At 41.4% G+C, this 18,880-nt stretch overlaps 1 protein-coding gene across 1 annotated transcript in view; it reads right to left on the reverse strand.

The window, feature by feature from the left end:
* Nucleotides 1–13,789, reverse strand: part of dnah9 (dynein, axonemal, heavy chain 9) — a 114,969-nt gene extending 101,180 nt beyond the window's left edge. Inside the window, exons 1-17 of the mRNA XM_041029408.1 lie at nucleotides 13,439–13,789; nucleotides 12,385–12,581; nucleotides 12,134–12,292; nucleotides 11,105–11,235; nucleotides 10,785–10,996; nucleotides 9,890–10,123; nucleotides 9,568–9,735; nucleotides 8,979–9,095; nucleotides 8,733–8,883; nucleotides 7,877–7,991; nucleotides 7,578–7,646; nucleotides 7,171–7,227; nucleotides 5,042–5,168; nucleotides 4,351–4,497; nucleotides 2,900–3,008; nucleotides 368–609; nucleotides 43–178 (exon numbers count right to left, since the gene is read on the reverse strand). Of these exons, the coding sequence (XP_040885342.1) occupies nucleotides 43–178; nucleotides 368–609; nucleotides 2,900–3,008; nucleotides 4,351–4,497; nucleotides 5,042–5,168; nucleotides 7,171–7,227; nucleotides 7,578–7,646; nucleotides 7,877–7,991; nucleotides 8,733–8,883; nucleotides 8,979–9,095; nucleotides 9,568–9,735; nucleotides 9,890–10,123; nucleotides 10,785–10,996; nucleotides 11,105–11,235; nucleotides 12,134–12,292; nucleotides 12,385–12,581; nucleotides 13,439–13,789 (2,722 nt within the window). The remainder of the gene's footprint in view (nucleotides 1–42; nucleotides 179–367; nucleotides 610–2,899; nucleotides 3,009–4,350; nucleotides 4,498–5,041; nucleotides 5,169–7,170; nucleotides 7,228–7,577; nucleotides 7,647–7,876; nucleotides 7,992–8,732; nucleotides 8,884–8,978; nucleotides 9,096–9,567; nucleotides 9,736–9,889; nucleotides 10,124–10,784; nucleotides 10,997–11,104; nucleotides 11,236–12,133; nucleotides 12,293–12,384; nucleotides 12,582–13,438) is intronic.
* Nucleotides 13,790–18,880: the final 5,091 nt, after the last annotated feature.

Consider the following 18,880-nt stretch of genomic DNA (forward strand, 5'->3'; position numbering starts at 1 on the left):
GAGTTGATTGTTCTGCGGACTGTTTGCTCACGAACATGCTACCTGTGTTATCCAGGAAGAACTTGAGAGAGCACTCGATGCTGTTGAAGAACCCATCTATGATCATGTCGTCGACGTACTCCACATAGGCCTTCCACTCCTCAGAGGACGGCTCGGCCCTGAACAGCTCCAGATTGCTCTGAGACGTGACAAAGAGTAACACTGATACTGAATCACCATTTCTGCCACATTTAAAATTTACTGTGAACATTTCAAAGCAAATCAGAAATCACTGACTTCAGAATGATCCCAAAGAATGATGAAATGAGAGTGAAACTTAAAGCCTATTTACATTTCACACAACCACAGGAAAATGTCTTTCAACTACCTTAAGCAGGAAGTGGATCTTTTCTCCTGAGGACCGGATCAGATTGTAAAACCTGTCCAGCCTCTCGGCCCTGTCCTCCAGACTGAGCAGCGCATCTTTTTTGCCCTCCTTCCTGTCGAACATAGGGCTGGCCCAGGACCTCATGCAGTCCTGGATCTCCTCCACGTTGTCTTTGGTTCTCTGGAGTCGGCTCTCCAGGTCACACACAGAGTCTCGCACCTCCTGGATATACTGCCAAATACCTAGAGCGGGACGGATGATGGAGAAGTGTGGTTGAGAGGTCAAAAGGGTAGAAAACAAAAGAATACATTAACCTAGAATGAGAGCGTGTGACTGAACTTCACTTCTTCTTTCTCTCACTGGGTATGAATCTATGAGTGGTGCAAGCCTTTCAACCACATGGGCCACAAAAAAGTTGGAGGCAGCAGTTTCACCCGCTGGTTTTGCCTTAGGTTAACGTCTATAGCGCCTATGCCTAAAATCATTTTTTTAGGGAAAAGTTACATACTCAAATTATTGGCACATGGAGCACATGGATACAACGATAATATACATGTGAACATGATGTTATTAGTTCTAAAATGAAGTGAAAGCTAGGTTTTCCTACACACAGGAAATTCCACTTTTACATTTTCCACTGCATAACGCATTCTTATCAGGGCAGAGGATGCACAGTAGAAAATAGTTCTGAGCACCACATAAACCTAAAGCAGTATCCAGTAAGTATCCAGAAAATACACACACATACACACACACACAGAACACAGCATGAAGGAGATAAGTGTGTGCAGCTACTCTATGTTCTGCAGAGGGATTGTGAGTTTGTCCCCACAGACGGCCACGTGCACTGGCATGTACCGTAAACACTCTTCTCATTTCTGCTGCGTTCTTCTGGGAATCCTGGGGTCGAAAAACCTAACAACATGCCTGCCAGCGCTGTGTCAGTCACAGCTTATCAATGATTGATCACCTCTCCTATTCTTATTTTATATGTTTTTTTTTTTTTTCAAAATACAAAGCCTCTCTGTTCGTGTGACATCTCTCAGCAGCCCGCTCTGCCCTAGAAATGAAAAGGATGGAGGGAAACATTAAGGAATGAGGGAAGAATATTTCTATAATCTGTGAATTTTCATACAAATAAATATCTGTTTGACCACTCTGTATAGCTGTTTGCCATCCTATAGTCCTATAATACAGAAATATTTCAGGTAGTTTTTACATTTGCTCTTCTTTCTTAAATAATATCTGTAGTAAGAGGCTGTGCACTGAATAATACAGCAGTAATATTTTGTGTGGGTAGCAGGAGCAGCGGCAGCCACTCAGACTTCAACAGCAGAAAGAGGAAAAGACATCACAGAGCTGGACTTACAATCTAACTGTCAGCTTAGCATTTAAGGTGTCAACAAAGAGAAACAAAAATAACCCCTCGTGTAGATGAACACTTTAAGGAACCGGTCAGCATTCTGGGAAATGATGTGGTTTATTCCGGAGAGCGAGATGAGAAGATCAATATCAATGTCACGTCAGTCTTTTAAGCAGAGAGTCCGTGGTTAGCCTAGCGTAGCATAAAGAATGGAATCAGGGGGAAACAGCTAGCCTAACTCTGTCCACAGTTCATCATTACACATATAACTCTAAAGCTCATTAATTAATTGCACAGTGTAGCTACAGAGTCTTTGTTTCTAGCTACCATAACTACACTGTCACTGTTCTGCACATTAGGCCTACAGTGGTTAGAGAGATAACAAATGAACATATCTGATAGGTCAGCTTAGACTGCTTGTGTTTTCTCCAGCAAGTTTCTAATGTTGGAATTTGGAGAAAAAAAAAAAAACTCTAAAGAAGTCATTAGTGCTGCAGCAGACGTTCTGAATGCTGCAATCACTGCTCTTTATCACAGTGAATGAATGTGAGTACATAAATTAGGCTATTGCACAGCAGCAGTGGGACAAGGCAAACTTTAGCACTGCTGCAGTCTATCCCAGTGTGAATAAAAGAATGTAAACACAGCCGGATCACGTATATAACATTCATCTTGTGTTACAGGGCTGCTGTCAGAGGCTGAAATCCAACAATGAACTAAAAACCTAAACCTATGCTATGTATCCCTTTACCTCTGTCTGTCAAGAACACCTTTAACAATCCACACAGAACACTTAATAAAATAATGATGAAAAAAAGATATTTTGTTAACAGTGAATGGGGAGTATTTACTCTTACTTTCTTCATTATTTCTCCAGCGAGGTCTGTGGATTACCCAGTGTGAGCCTGCCTCTGAAAAGACTCCTGCTGTAGCTGTTCAAAGCTGTGAGCACCACATGTGAAGTTCACTCACCTCCCTTTTATTGTGGTATCTCAATACCTGAACCAATATTACTAAAACCACCTGCACTGCTAAATACTACTGTAGGTAAGTGAGAAAAACATGTTTCTTGTAATGTACGTACCGACCCTTTAACAGCAAAAAAATAAGACATTTAAATGTGTAATTTCTCAGGAACTGCATGTGTCAGTATCAGTGAGAGTCCAGACCTTGGCCGTTCCAGTTCAGAGTCTCCTCTGCTTTTTGGAGCTGAGCGTCGATGTCCCTGAGCTGGCCCTGAACCAGAGGATGTTCCACGTCGAGCAGAGAGTGCATCACCTGCAGCCAGGCAGTGGGAGAGAGAAAAAGGAAACAGAGAGAGAGATGTAATGTGATTTCCAGCTCCCATTAAGTGTGCACAGAAATATCATTTTAATATAACTGCCAGTGAAAGGCCACACAGAGGCCCAGAGCATCAAGACGGGGTGTTGTCCTCATTATAGTCACTGTTTCTGGATCCGTCCATGTTGCTATGACTTAATTGGACTTGAACTTTTAGCTACCTGAAGCAATGAAATGTAGAGCTTTGTTGGCGCTGTTCTCTGTGTGGCTGAGTTAATTGCATCAGTTATTGCTCGTATATTGTTTTATGCTACATTATTGAAATTACCATTTTGCCCCTTTGCCCAGTTCCCATTACAATCCCCTAAAAAATATGTCAACATGACCAAAAGTCTACAGACATTCAGCAGGACCAGATTAGATTTTTACCACTAATGGGGTGAAAAACACAAAAATTTGTCCTCAAGCTGGCAGTTAAGGAAAGGTCAGGATGGTAAGCTACCAATCTTAATTTAATATATCTTAAATATACATGTAAATGTTGAGCTGTCACCTAAATCCAGGCAGACCAGGATTTTTACCAAATGCAGTGTCATACAGTTTATTTTAAGATATCAGTATAAAACTGGCAGTATGACCAGAGAAGGAAAGGTTAAATTGTGACCTCTTTTACACCTCGCATTCACGTGTGATCTGTACCTAAATAGCCTGTCTGGATAAGGAAAACCACCCATCAGTGCCAGCCTATTTTAAATGTGGACCATATTGAAAAGTGGAAGCAATGCACTGTGTCCTAAATAACACTGGCAAAATCATTGTATTTTTGTGAATCATTAGGTAAATGGAGCCTGTTTCCACTCACTAAACTCTTGTTAAACCTTAGCTCTACACAGACAGAGAAATACAATGGAAAGAGAAGGGAATTATATGTATGTGAAACTTACAATGCTTTGCATCAGCTGTTTAAAGATGCCTAAAAATACTAGACAGTATCTGTAAGCAAACTCTGTCAACAGCCACTAACAATGGGTTAGGTTAGGTCAAGAACCATTACTATTAACGGTACCAGTACCATTTCTTTGTTGGACATACTGGAGATTGTCTCATCTCAAGTCAAACTAACCACCACACAAATCAATAATGCTTCTACTGTACAGTGCTAGCATGACAGAGAATAACGTGGTGGATAACATGGCATAGCATAGTTGTTCTGCAGGACCTGAACATCCTCGAACACTGACGCTAACACGGACAAAAAGCCTCAGACTGAGATCTAGAGTCTGACATTTTTTTCCCTCTGCTGCCAACTATGACTGCCTATAACCTAATCTGCACCAACCTTGTTGTATCGCCCCGCAGTGAGCTCCAGGTTGGCCACATACTGCCACAGTTGCCCCCTGATGGTGTAGATCTGCATTGCAGTTTCAGGGATAGTCTCGGTCTGTCTGGCCTCCAAGTACTTCACTTCCCTCAACACAGACGCCAGCTGAGCAAGGGGGAGACAGAGGCACTGAGAGACACATTAAGACATTCACTGTGTCTGCATGGTCAAATTAGAGATTGATCGGCGCAGGCTGCCAATATTGTCTGCCAGTTTTCGAAATCTTTAAAGACCAATTTCACAGTAAAAGTAGTTTTAACAACATGAATATTCGGCACTAGAGTTTCGTTGTTGGTGGTAGAAAACTTTCTACTAAAATTCAAATTAATGAGAGGTTGGTTAGCAACTTTTCATGGCCCCAACATTACTGCCTTCAAATGAAAAATTGAAACACTGACCCAACTAATTAAAAAGATGAATGTGCAGAGAAAACACAACTTTATTTAAAGATCTATGCAGCTGCAGGCGGGTGTATGACACTTACCGGAAGATATTTAATGAAAGAGATCAGCTTGATATATAACCAAACTAATATATCACTGAGACTTTGTCCACAGTTTCTCAGTGTAAAAGCTTTATAAGCTGTGACACATCTAGCAGCTTGTCTTGGATCCGTTTTTCTAGCATGTGGGCTTAATGTAAAAAAAACCTGCGGGCTGAAGTTGACGGAGATCAGCCGAGTGTCCGGGTCTCTGCTGATTAACGGCAGGCTGAGGTTGTACTGGGAACTCTCGCCCACAGTCTCTGTCCATGTCTCATACAAGCCGGTGGAGTATCTGAAACACCAAGCACAAAGAACACAATCTGCGATCACAATCAAACAGAAGTTATTATCACAGAAAAACAATTTGTATCTTTACTACCAGGGCAAAACATTGTTTCATATTCCCATTAAAAGGGCCGGGGCTTTTTATTTTTCAAGGCCACGGGCACGAAAACAGCTCGCATCATTGAAATTAACACAAGCAACAAAACGAGCAGCTAAAAGGCATATGATTGAGCCATTTTCCCAATTCTCTGAGGTTGTAAACAGAATGAGAGGCGCGATTTGCTCGTCCATATCAAGCAGACAATCAGGGCAGAGGGAGAGGCTGCAGTGCAAGAGGGTTACATGCAGGCGTTGGGGGGGGGCGGGGGGGTAATATGAGGATAAACGCTGATTCATCTGCAAGAGACTGGGAACAGACAATATGTCAGGGCTCTGTACAGCTATATCAATCTGTAAATAGCCAAGATTATGATGAGAACTTAGTGCGCACTGTGTGCTCCTTATTGGATTTCTGCTGTGAGCTTCATTTCCTGATAGTGGCACAGCAGACGCAGAGGCAATCAAATGCCTTGGTCACGGCCATAAATCACACTGCATTTTGTCTGTGGGGGTAATGAGTGAGGATGCCCATCCTTGTTCCTGACTGGAATATGTATAATAATGGTGGCATTCATTCTAGGCAGAGGCGATGATTATTACAGCATAACAAGGGCTCTAATTTCTGATGGGAGTAAATTGAGGGCAAAGAACTGGTGTTGTTCATCATTCCATAACTCCGGGTGGGGGGAGAGGTAGGGGGGGGGCATGAAGTGAAGGAGCCATATTAAACATGTGAAGCATAAAGAACAGGTATCTGTCTGGGTGTGTGTGTGTGTGTGCACAATGATGTGCATCTCATTCACAGAAGACCTCTTCACACACTTCTGAGTACACTACACACACAGACACACACTTAGACTGGCTAATTAATTCCCTAACCTTGGTCCCTCTGCACTGCAAACTCCTTTGTAGTTATGACTGTAACCTAACACTAATCCTAATCTCAGCTCTAAAACAATATTAGGGCTGCAACTAATGATTATTTATATCTGCTCATTATTTTTTCAATTAGTAGATTAATTATTTGGTCCACAGTCTATATATGGTGTGTATATTTGTCTAAAAACATTTAGTTTACTATCAGAAAATGTGCACACTTGGAAGAGGGAATAAGTGGATTCAAAATAAAATAGACACTTATTATACGTTGTCTATTTTTTTTCTTTTTCTTATGATATAACCAAAATTATACACCTAACTGGTTAAAAGCCCATCTAATAGATATTTTTATGTTAATACATAATCAAATGACTGGGCTCTGTGAGGCCTTTCAACCTCCTCTTTTTAACTCATCCCTTCAGTTTTTATAGATACAGCTTTACTATATGGTTCAGTCTAAATGATAAACTGACTGTATGTGTGCACCATGCCTTACACCAAGCGGCACACATCTAAAGTTAGCTGCTAACAGTTTGCTGGTGAATAAAGCCTGACTCCTAATGTTAGCAAGTTAAAGCCATAGACATTTTTTGGGCCCTGTTTACACACTCTTTCCTGAAGCTCAACGATTCTCCCCTGACTTTATTCTTGTGCCATCATGAGACTGGTTGTGGATTTGTGAGAAACATCTCAACATCTATATAATGTATTGTCATTAAATTTCAGATACTCATGTCATTTTATGTTTTATATATTACAGCCTAAATGAAGCTGTAACCCTACGTAGGCTTGAGATGAAGTAAAAAATATGTTCCCTGTTCTCTCAGTTCACTCTGTATAATTTGTGTTGTCATTCTGTGAGGGCATTTCTTCAAAAGCACCGTATAAAAGCAGAACAGTTCTCTCTCGCTTTCTCTCTTTGACTCTCACGCAATCGAGTTTGATTCCATACAAACAGCATTTCCTTCCCAGTGGGATGCTTTCTCTTGCAGGTTTTGATGTTGGATGTGGTCTAAAAGGCCATTTCTCACTTGGCATCAGTGAGCAGCGACGGAGCATATGGGATTATGGGAGTCCTGTGAAATAATCTGCAGAGCAGCGCCGCGGTAATGAGAACATAAATCATGCTCGGAGCTGCATGTCTACACACTATTCCACAGGGGCTGCTTCATAAATGTTATGCACTCAACTAACAAAATCACAAATGCTCAGTTTAAAAAAACAGTGTCGGTGTGAAATTACAGGAGCAAAACGAGTCAGAGACGAAGCTGACGTCGGATTCGTGCGATTGACTTTCATGGAATTTACAGTCCAATAAGGTGACTTCCAATTCTGTCACTGTCTCTTCTCTTTAATCTTCCGTTCTTTTATTCAGTAATACATACATCTAAGCCTGATGACATATAGTGTAATACAGGGAGATAAGATCCACACACACCTGTCCAACAGTTGCATCATCTCCTCATACTTCTGGATGACCCTGGCTCCTTTTGCACACTCCAGGCACCTGCAGAGAAGATAAAATTTTACAACCCATGCAAACATTATATCCAATATCTTTCCAGTGGCCGATAATGCAAATCCCATCAATTTTACGAGGCCTTTAAAACAGTTCGCAAAGTGTTATGCAAAAGAGCAACTACAAAATTACTTCACAGCGAGACCACTGGCAATGCACAACCACAACTAAATGCAATTTTTTTCATCTGCCCGTGTTGGTGACAAGAGGAGACTCACGGGTACGAGAGGTGTCTGAATTTGGAGAAGGGGGTCTGGATGCGCTGCCGTAGCTCCTGGGCCCATCTCAGCCCCCCAGCTACTGCTGGCATATTCTTATTCACCGGAGTGGAACCTGAGGAGGTCAAGTATAATTACTCATTACAATACAGATATTTACCACAAAGTAAGTGAAGACTGAGGTAAGAACGACACTGTTTTGTTAGAGTACACATAAAGCACAAATTAAGGCAGCACCAGAGTAGAGTATACTAAAAAACTTTACAGAGATGTCCTAAAAATCACTTGCGGTATTGCATTAATCAGATTCTGGTGTGGTAAGGCGATGGCATGATCTGCAGTTTCTCTCTTGAACTCTGTCTTTCTAATTAAAAACTTTTTAAAATCAGGACCAGCCAAAGTTTAATCCCTCCAACATCGAGTGAGTCCTTTCAAAGTGTCCTTGAGGTGTTCTTATGGTGTGAAACTCACATTCTCACTTTTTTCTTCCTAGTTTTTTTGGGGCAGTTTGTGCCTTTATGAGAGAGCTCAGACTCTGAGTGTGAGGGCTGAAACTTGGTCGTGATTGGCCAGTGACCCCAGTCCAAAACATGTCATGCACCCCCCAAATGACAGATACACAGAGACCAGAAAAAAAAAACTTTATGGATTTATGCCCAACAGCTGGTCTGACAGTGGTACAGGAAGAGGAGGGGGGGGGGGCAGGAGGGACTAACTTTCAACTTTCTGATAATATGCTGCCCCCTATTTGTTCGGAGTATGAAATTGACTGTTTGCCAACTCTTACACATTGGCCCTTTAAGAATCTCAGGGTTTCTATCTGGTTTGAGCTCCCAATCATTGTTCTGAATCTCACCCAGATCCTCCGCAGCCTGGATGTGTTTGTTGTAGAGGAGTTTACAGCAGTCCAGCTCCTTGTCAAACGCTGAGACGAGGAGGGGGTATCGGTCCAGGGCATCTGTGGCCACTAAGGGGCGCTCTAGCAAGCTACCGAACATATCCAGAACCTGCAGGCATCAGATAAGGGGAAAAGGCTTTTAATACTTATTATGATTGTGTATTTGTGCATTAAGTGAGAAAGAGACAGATTAAGTTCCCAGACCTTGAAGGCGTGTTCCAGTCCGGAGGCATCATCAAACGCCTGACAGAAGACGGCTCCTAGTCGTCGGTCTGTGTGATCCACCTTCAGTTTGAACTCCCTCACATCTTCTTCAAACTCCTGCAGGGAAGATAGCTCAGCTAGTCCGACGGCAAAAAACACCACACAGCCGTGCAAGGTAAGGCGGGGCCAGGACAGCATATTCCTTTTCACATCTCACTGACTCAAAGCCGTCCACTGACTGGGTCTTACAAGCAAAATAAATTGCTTTTCATGCTATAACTCAGAAACATCTTGGTTAAGCAACTAAACAGCATTGAAAAAAAGACTATGGCAGAAAAACAATTTGCTCCACAAACGCTGGAGTGACCAGGCTGTGGTGCTGTTTGCCAGCCTGAGAAAAAAACAGCATGTACTGAGAAGTATTCAGGAGTAAAAAAAATTACATTGAGAGTGTAGCCTGTGTCTAGTATTTTATAAAACCCTTGTAAAATGACCTTAAAAGTTGTTTGACAAAATGACAGCCCATTTTCCCCAGAAGGAATGTGAGCAAACAGAACCCCGTGCACCCTGTGATCCTAACACTCCCTACCCTGTTGTTGAGGTCCAAGCAGTCGGAGGGCTTCTCTGTGAAGAATTTGTAAGTGTCCACAAACTCTTGGTGTAGCAGCTGGACCTGCTGGCTAAGGGCTCGGCCTCTGACACCTCCAATCTCCAGTTTCTCAAGCTTCAGCAGGTCCACAGCTGTTAACAGGATGTCCTATAGGGAGACGGAGACGGGAAATTGAGAGCAATCAAGTTCAGCTGCAGTATCACTGCAATGAAGGGTCTGATTAGCAGTTGTGTATCTCACTCCACATACCAAAAATGATGTGTAGCACCTTTTGATTAATTAACAGTGTTGCCACGCTCACCTTAATGGTCTTGACTCTTTTAATAAAGCAGTCAAGTCCAGAGAAGGCCAAATGTGGGGAAAAGTCCCAAGGCCTGACCACACTCCCATTCCTCTGGTACTGGCTCAGATTGGCCCTACGGTCCTCATAGGTGCTCCTGAAGAGCTGCAGGATCTCAAGGCTCGCCTGCACCTTCAGGAGACTCTCAGAAACCTCCCCTCTCAGAACATCTTCTGGAACTAGAAACAACTGGGCCTGTGTTGCAGAACAATAACAGATACGTTTGGCTTAGTTAGGCTCGCGTTATGCATGTGCCTCAGTCACAACTACATGTTTAGATAATAGTGCCAGGTTCATGAAAATGTTAGCTGTTTTGTGTGTGATATCCAGCAACTCCCTGTAGATGACAGCTAGCTTCATCTGTTACAGATGGAAATATTTAAGACAATACTATATTGTCTTATACTGCATTTTTACCAAATCTTGAGTCCCTGTGTTGTTTGTGGCCCCTGCATCAAAATGTAGTTTTAATACAGTGATTATTTTAGTTGATATTATGCTTACATTGTGAATATTCCTTCAGGGGGGAATACTACAAATATTACAAACTGAAACTCAGCACACCTGGACAGGATGGTATTCCAGGAAGGATTACAAGTTTATCTTTGGGGATTTGGGCAAAGTAAATTGAAACTGCCCTCTGTGGTCTACTGCGTCACTGTACCTTAAACGCCACAGGATGCATACACAATCCAAAGAGAGTGAGAGGAACTTTGGACAGGGCTGTGAATTGGGGCCCACAACTGAGTTTTAATCCAAGCCCCTCCAGAGTGTTAATCTAGCACTGGTGGCTCGTTGGTCTTCTGATGTACTATACAGTACATTACACAGACACAGAGAGAAATCTGATGCTGACCTGCTGAATGAGGAGGTTGCAGGTCTCCTGCAACAAAACGATGAGGCGTGCTGGGGTGTTGTAGTATCTGGAGTTGGCCCACACCAGACACACCGTGTGCATCAAAGGGCCGATCTGACCCCTCACATCAGGAAACTCCATGCTCTCCATGTCCTCAAACAGGCGTTCCAGGGGCCTCAAGTAGGTGCAGATGTCCTTTGCCTCCTCCAAGGCTGGCAGGTAAAGATGTGATCAAAGTCAGTTCAACCAAATACATGCTATACCTCAGAAACCACGTCTCATTACATTTTTCTGTTTTGTCAGATGTTTAGATTGATTACCTGCAAGAACATCCTGTTGCATGTTCGTAAAAGCAGGAGAATAACTGCTCTCCACTGCCTCCAACAGCATCGCCATCTTATTCATCTTGGAGGATTGTAACTGGGAGTGGATACACTCCAAATCTGCATATCTTCGAGTAGAAAAAAAAGATGGAGGACAAAAAGGTTTCAGTCACATTTTGTAGAAGACCACTGGATTGGGCTGCAACAGCTATTCATAAATCTATAGCTAATTTTCTGAGTGAAGGACTTCTTAAGTTCTTTAGAAATCAGAACTACCACCTACTTTCTGACTGGGGGCTTATTAAGTAGAGGTGCACCATTAAAACTTAAGGAATGTCTTGTCTAGTAAAGAGGTTAGTAATACTAACACACACCTGTAGCACTCTTCAAACAAAAGCAATCAGTTAACAGGAAGTTACTATAGCATCAGAGCTGTAACTGCTTAAAATAGCAGTTTTAGGAAAATATCTAATCTGATTAATCTAACCAACATTATTAAGTCCTCTGATGTTATTAGTGTAGGATATTTTTGTAATTTGAGGTATATTGTGTAACTTGTGAAATGCAATTTAAAATCTTTCCAGTTTACATCATCACTTACTAAATAATTACATTAGAGCCAGGTTAAGTTTGAGCTTGTCAGGGGCTGGTGTAACCAGAGTGGATACACTCCATATGTGCACATCTCTCAAGCAGGAAACGGAGAGAGAAGAAACAAGTTTTTGTCACATTTGTGCAGAGGAAAATCAAATGGTAAAAGCAGAGGATATCAGCTGCATAAGATATAATTCTGCTACGTTAGTACAAAAAGAGGAGAGTGCTAGGCTCCAAATTACTTTTTCCCCTTGACAGCACAGGTGTTCTGAAAATCGAATAATTAGTGGCACCAGCAAAAACTTACAAAACGATTCAACTTTGAGGTCCTACGGGGACATGAGTTATTTTCACACAATCCCAACACTGGAACAAGTGCTTCTCAGGAGCTGCCAGTGGATACTTTGTGTCTGTAATAACAGAGGTGCTGACCTGTTCTTCCAGAAGAGCAGCTCTGTGTGAGGTGTGGGGTTTTTGCCTTCCAGCAGAGCCTCAGAGGAGTCTTTCTTCAGGACAGCACGGATCTGATGGCTCCACTCAATCACCGCTGACTCCAAAGAGTGGATGATGCCCTTATCCACTATTTCCCCCCTGTGATGTTTCATCAGTAAATCATTGCAGAATGTACAGGAAAGACAAATGGTGCATTGACATGAACTTTTATGTCCCAGCTGTTTGTTTACCTTTTGTCTGTCTCCAGGGCGGCTTGCTCCACTCTCTCCGAGCCAGCGGGGAGAGGCAGCAGAGTCTTGCCTTGGACTTGACCTGACACCACAAACACATTGGTCTTGAGGGAGTGGGCATGGTGCCTGACGTCCTGAGACACTACCTTTGGCCATTCAGCGTGGTTCCTACTGTTGGAGAGCAGTGGGGCCACCACCTAGGGAAGTGTAAGGAAATAAGAGTTTTTCAATATGGAAAAATGCTTGCTTTGGAGTAAACTTTTGATTTATTAAGATGTGGAGGAAACATTGAGATCCTTTACAGAAGTAAAAGTAGCAGTAAGCCCAAGGGGTCCAATAAGTGGTTTAAAGCCTTCATTTTTTGAGTAAATATTGTGCTTATGTAGCCTTAAGTTAGAACTGTAGCCTGCTTATTACCTGCAATCCAGAGTAACTGGAGAGTGCTATCCCACCAGGAGAGCAGATATATTAGATTTAGCATTTTATGAAGTAAATATGCGATTAATGAAGCTAAACTGAAAAAAGAAAAATATAATATCAATGAGACTTATAAGTTATCAACCAAGTTACCACAAACCATTGGTGAGAGAAGATATGTTATGAATATGTGATAATTTAAGTTTTACATGCCATTACATTACAGGGAACTTTAAATGTCTTGACTGGTCAAGACGAAGCTAATTTACCTGCTAGTAAGGTTAGGTTCAGGTTACGGCAGGAGGACAGGGACATACAGTGCTAAGGTCAATATTAACCTATTAACAAATGCAACGGAGTGGAAATTGTGGAAATTAGCATAAAATAGGCTACTGGAGTAAAGCACAAGTCTCTAAGTACCATACGTAAATAAATGTACTTTATTGGGTGCATTAGACTGCTGAATGTTTTTTTTAATTGAGTTAGTGAAAAAAATTGAAAGTCATTTATCTAATTTTCAAACTTCACAACTGACACTACGCCTGCATGTGTGGATAGCGGAGAAATTCATTAGCTAACCGAGAGCCAGTCCTCCTTGTATCTAACACTCATTAACATACTCCGCTCAGCTGCTTACCTCCTCAACTAGAGCAGAAAACTGGTCCAGTGGAGCGTAAGACAGGTCCCCGTAGACCAGGTTCTCTCTCATGGAGTCCGGTCGGAGCGCTGTTGTGCTCTGCTTCACAAAGTACACCGCTTTGTTTTTGGAGCTGCCGGTGAAGGCGGCGGCGGCCTGCAGCAGTCCGGCCGCGGTCACAGACACCACCAAGGTCCTCGGCTCGGCTTTGTCCAGGAAGTCCAGCAGCACCTGCCTGTTCTCCTCGCTGGACACGCATTTCTGCCATTTATCCTGTTTCAGTTTTAGCGTCCTCAGCACGTAGTCAGCAATAAAGTCCAGCCTTTTGTCCTCAGCCGGTGACTCCTCCATGTCCGCAGGGCGCTCTGCTGTCCCGGGTCAGTCCCCGGTGAGTGGATGCACTGATTGTGTCTCGGCCTCCATAGTTACGGTGTGTTTGCATTAATCAGGCCGTTGCTTAGGGGACGTGGGCGGCCTGGAGCTGACCCAGGACCGGGGCATCCCTCTGTCTGTCCACCTGCTGACTCACACCTATTGTTAACCATTAGCCTTTTGTCTCAGGGCAAGTTGTAGTGAAAGTGCGACCATTATAATACAATACTATGAAGACCATTGTGTGATCTCCACTGAGAAAGTTTGCTTAGTGTTGCTTCATTTGGATATCTGAATGTCACTGTCCAACACTATGAACAGGGTGTATGGAGTCTGACACTAAAAGGCTGCTTTTATCTTAATCTGTTAAGTTTCAAAAAGTTTAACTGCTGCACACAAGTTGTCTCTCTCTCTCTCTCTACTTCACTGAAATCTCATTCCTTAGTGTATTTGCACTGCAGTCATGGGAAGTAATAAAGTACATGTACCCAGATCATGTTCTGTAGTATAAATTTAACCTAGAGGTAGGCATACTTTATTTTAATTCTTCAATTTTATGCTGCATTACACTTCTGCTCCACTACATGTCTTAGACAAATATTGTACTTAACCAGTGAAGGGCAGCAAGGATTGGTTGGAGGAGGCTGCTTCTCTTAGAACATGTTAAAAGCCTGACAGCAGTGTTTTCTATCAGCTGTAGTCTGTGGATGTTGATACCAGAATAAAGAGCGCTGCAATAGTTGAAGCTGGAAGAGATAAAGGCATGGATGGCCTCTAGATCTGCAGATGAAAGGTATGACCTAAACTTGATTAAATATCTCAGCTGGACAACAGCATGTTCTCAGAGTCCAACATAACACTTAGGTTACAGCCTCTTTTTTTTTTTTTTTAAACATTATTTAAGACAACCGGTAGAGATGTTAATGCTGCTAGTGCTGGAACCAGGTGGTGTAATTATAATTATTTCTGATTAACTCATTTAACTGCAGGAAATTACTGGACATCCAGAGCTTCAGTTCATCAAGGCAGGACATAATAGATGACACACCTGTGGCATCAGGCTTTATCAGGACATACAGCTGAGTATCGTCTGTGTAGCAGTGGAAATCAATATTATGTTTATAGATGGTTTAACCCCGAAGGCCTGTACTGTGAGGCAGGATCTGTGGATAGAGAGGTAACTTCAGGTTGAACCTCAGCTCCGCTCTGGTTTTAAAGCTTCTAACAAACAGATGGAGAGTTTAACACTCTAACAACATTCATAATAACTTTTATAGATTCATTTTAAAGAGACAGTTTGTTTAATCCCGTCAGGATTCCTGGCAGTGTTTCACACTCATATTAAACCACTGCAGTTCTGAATAACATGAGGAGACTCTGTGATGACAATTGGAAATAAAAACTAAACACTTTGATGTTTTTTATTAGAAAAAAAAATGTCCAAACACTGTTAAATGTTTCCCATGATTATAAATGTACATTTCAGTCAGACTGACCTCATCAGACAGGAATTACTTTTCTACTCTTCTCTCCTGTAAGGCTCAGTGAGGTAATGAAAAGATGTCCTGGGTATGTTGAACTGGCTTCATAGTACAGGCTCCAGGTGTAGAATGTGTATAGTAATAAAAGGGGACCCAAAAAAAGGACAGACAGACACAAGGTGAACCAATCCAGAGCCTCATCGCTGATGCCAACAAAGTTTTTCTAGATGGCTGAGTAACACATTGTGATCCACTGTGTCAAAGGCTGAGTTGAGGTCAAGGAGACTTAAAATGAATACAGGCCTGCATCAGCAGCAATAAGTCAGTGAAGACCTTGACCACAGTAGTCTCAGTGCAGTGCACAGAGCAAAAAGCACAGAGAAACTTTCCAAAAATGTGATGACTGTTCATAAAAGAATTCATTTTTATGATGATACAGCGAGGAGACAACTTCGTTCTGATGATTAGATGAAATCAGAAGTAAGGAAATCTCTATATTATCCCTTCTTCCATTTAAGCTCAGCCTTCCTGCATCTGCGTCTTTTTAAAATCCTTATTTCTACATTTAATCATGGCGGAGAAGAAGATTTTGACACCCAGACGAGAACTGCTTTGTGATCAGAACTGGAAAAATCTACCAAATTCACATCCGATGTTATGGATTAAACCACACAGCAGTATATGAAGTAGTTAAATTAGCCTCAACTTGACCAGCTGCAACTTTAAAATGCCCATTTCACATTTAGGCATATTCCATGACTTAACTATTATGATATTTAATTATATACCATGAACAAAGGCCATTCAGCTTCACAATGAATGCCATTACTTTTGGAACTTTAAGGGCAGTTTGCTAATAATACTATTGTGGGGCCAATCATTCTACTTTAGTACCAATTGGAATGTATGACTTTAACTTACGGGTATAGTGGAGAACTTTTGATTTAAGGTGAGCGCAGAGAACCTTTCACTCTTCAGCAGATGTAAGTGAAATCAGATTTAATAAATAAATCCATGTATATTTTGTGTATATGTGTGGAAAAAGAAAAACATATCAGACACACGTTGCTATTAAAAGCAGATTATTTTATATGTCTTGAACTGTTTATGGGCGGGGGGGGGGGGGGGGGGTCTTTACAGCTGCGCCCTGTTGGGTTAAATTATGATGAGCATCATTACTATTCTGGGTAATATTTGTATTAATTTATCACATGCTGAGGAAACAGGAAGTTTGCTTCTAAAAAAACATCATCATTATCTTCATCATCAACCTAATGAGTATGATTTGATAGTTTTTTTTTTTTTAATTTAACAGCAGCAATGATAATGTAATGATGCTACTATTTATTAATCTTTTAATCTAAGATGGGGGAGATCCTGGTGGTTTCATGAGGCTTATTGTTTTAATCCATGGGGAGCCGCCTGACTCGGAAAGATTTGATTGCCACACTTGGCCACAAGGTGGCAGCACTGTACTTCTAACATGTTAGAGGCCTGAGACGATTATCTCAGAGAAGATGGCTTTTGAGATCATGCTCCAGATTTGATGATTTCCTGGAGTTATTCAGCAAACTTATCCTGAAAACTCAGCAAACCTGCCTCACAGAACAGGTTTCATGTCTGATCTGGACAATGATAGTAGTAAACTGTCCAGGGTTCAGTCTTAGTGGTTGATCTCAGCCACAAAGGAAAAAGGTTTGGGCAGACCGTAATCACACGCACTCAACTGACAGAAAAAGTGCAAAAGCCAAGTTGGACGGAATCCTCAGGTATATTGGGAGCTCTCATCTGTCTCACTTTTCCCTGTGAAAAACGATCAAACCGCCCAGGTAAAGTCTGCGTTCACATAAAGCTGATTGATATAATTTGGCTGCAGTAAACAAAGTGTGTATGTGTATGTGTATGTGTATGTGTGTGTGTCTGTGTAGTCTGTTCAATATTCTGATGTGGGATGAGAAACAGAATTATCAGCTACATGACATCAAAAGTTTTCTTTGACGTCTTTTGTCTCACGGAGGTGTATATCATGGTGAAGCCTGATAGAACTCCAAGGAAGATCTGTGTGTGTGTGTGTCTGTGCAGAGCGGAAGGTGTGAGTCATTCAGATTGTCCAGAAGCAGCAACCAAGGAGGTTCAGTTCCTCCAAATGACTTTGAAGATTAAGATGACAGACCAAAGAGGCTTTCCATTTCAGAATCAAACGAGCCGCCTGGTCACTGATATGATGGAGCTGCTGCCTGCATCCAGCTGGGTGGCTGGACACTGGAATACATAAACCAGGAATGTCTGGCTCACCGCAATCTTTAGATCAGTTAGAAGAATTAAAGTAAAGACTGTTACAGCACAAAATAGCAACAGGGACTGACAAAGTTGGGGATCAATACTAATCATGTGAGGATATTTAGTTACGCACAGAAATGACAACAAATGTGGACACAAAAGTAGCTGCATTTAAAAAAAAAATTAAAACCAACTATTGCCCCATGAAATTAGGTTACAGTACATTTTTACTTCACATTTAGAAATGAACAGATCAGATTAGATACTGACTTTATTAGATAGATCACATATTGGCCACACTTGACTGATCCACATTACAATTTCTCATCAATGTCTTTTTATAATTCAGTTACATAAATTCAGACACAGCAGGCTGATAGACTCTGTATCTGCTGGGAGCCTGAGTTACTGGATCTGGAATTGGCAAAAATACATTAAATAAAATTTTTTACCAAACCTAAAAAAAACCCTATCCTTTCATGATTATTATTCCTGGTGATCAGAGATTCAAAAGAAGTAAGGTAGGTTCTAACATTTAATCATTCAGCTCAATAAAACTTTATCTGAGTCTTCCAGTGTCCCATCATCAATAAAACCTGCCAGCACAAGTCCAAAATGCTGTTTGGATATGTACAGTAGTAGGAGAGACTGGTCATTGACTGGCCACATTATTCTTGTCTACAAAGTGGAGACTGAAGAACCTTGCCAGATTTAATGAATAAGAAGTCCGTCCTGTTATTTTTTTACACTTTGAACAGTAATAATCATCCCTGAGACCCATGTTCTGAAGTTTGACAGCTGTATAATGCTGAAGCTGAGTGTGCAAAGCTCCCCCTGTCATTAAGTCATATTTAGTTTAAGTACAATTCTTCAAAGAAGAACTAATTGACCAGTAGGTTGTTAGCAGTAGACAAGTCAACACACCACAGGTCTTTGGTTTTTGATGAATACAGGTTTAGCTGCAGATTTATTTTTAAGACACTAAATGTAACAGCACAAATTGTATTTAGTGTTTTTATTAAATTAGATTAGTTAACTACCATCTGATTAAGTTTCACAAATGACTCTCTTCCTTTTTTACTTTTAATTTTTACTTTTAATTTTATTGCTTTCACTTTTTTTTGCAAATAAATCGAGGAAATTAGTGACAGGTATATACATGCTGATACTATTTTAAATACCCCAGAGTTTATATTAAAGTAAAGTTTTATAAGCAGTCTACTTTTTCTATTTTACAGCAAACTCCAATTATTAGACTCTCAGTGCATGTGAGTCTTTTGATATCATGAATGTGTCCATACTGTCCATC

Source organism: Toxotes jaculatrix, chromosome 21, assembly GCF_017976425.1.
Source record: "Toxotes jaculatrix isolate fToxJac2 chromosome 21, fToxJac2.pri, whole genome shotgun sequence".
NCBI lineage: Eukaryota > Metazoa > Chordata > Actinopteri > Toxotidae > Toxotes > Toxotes jaculatrix.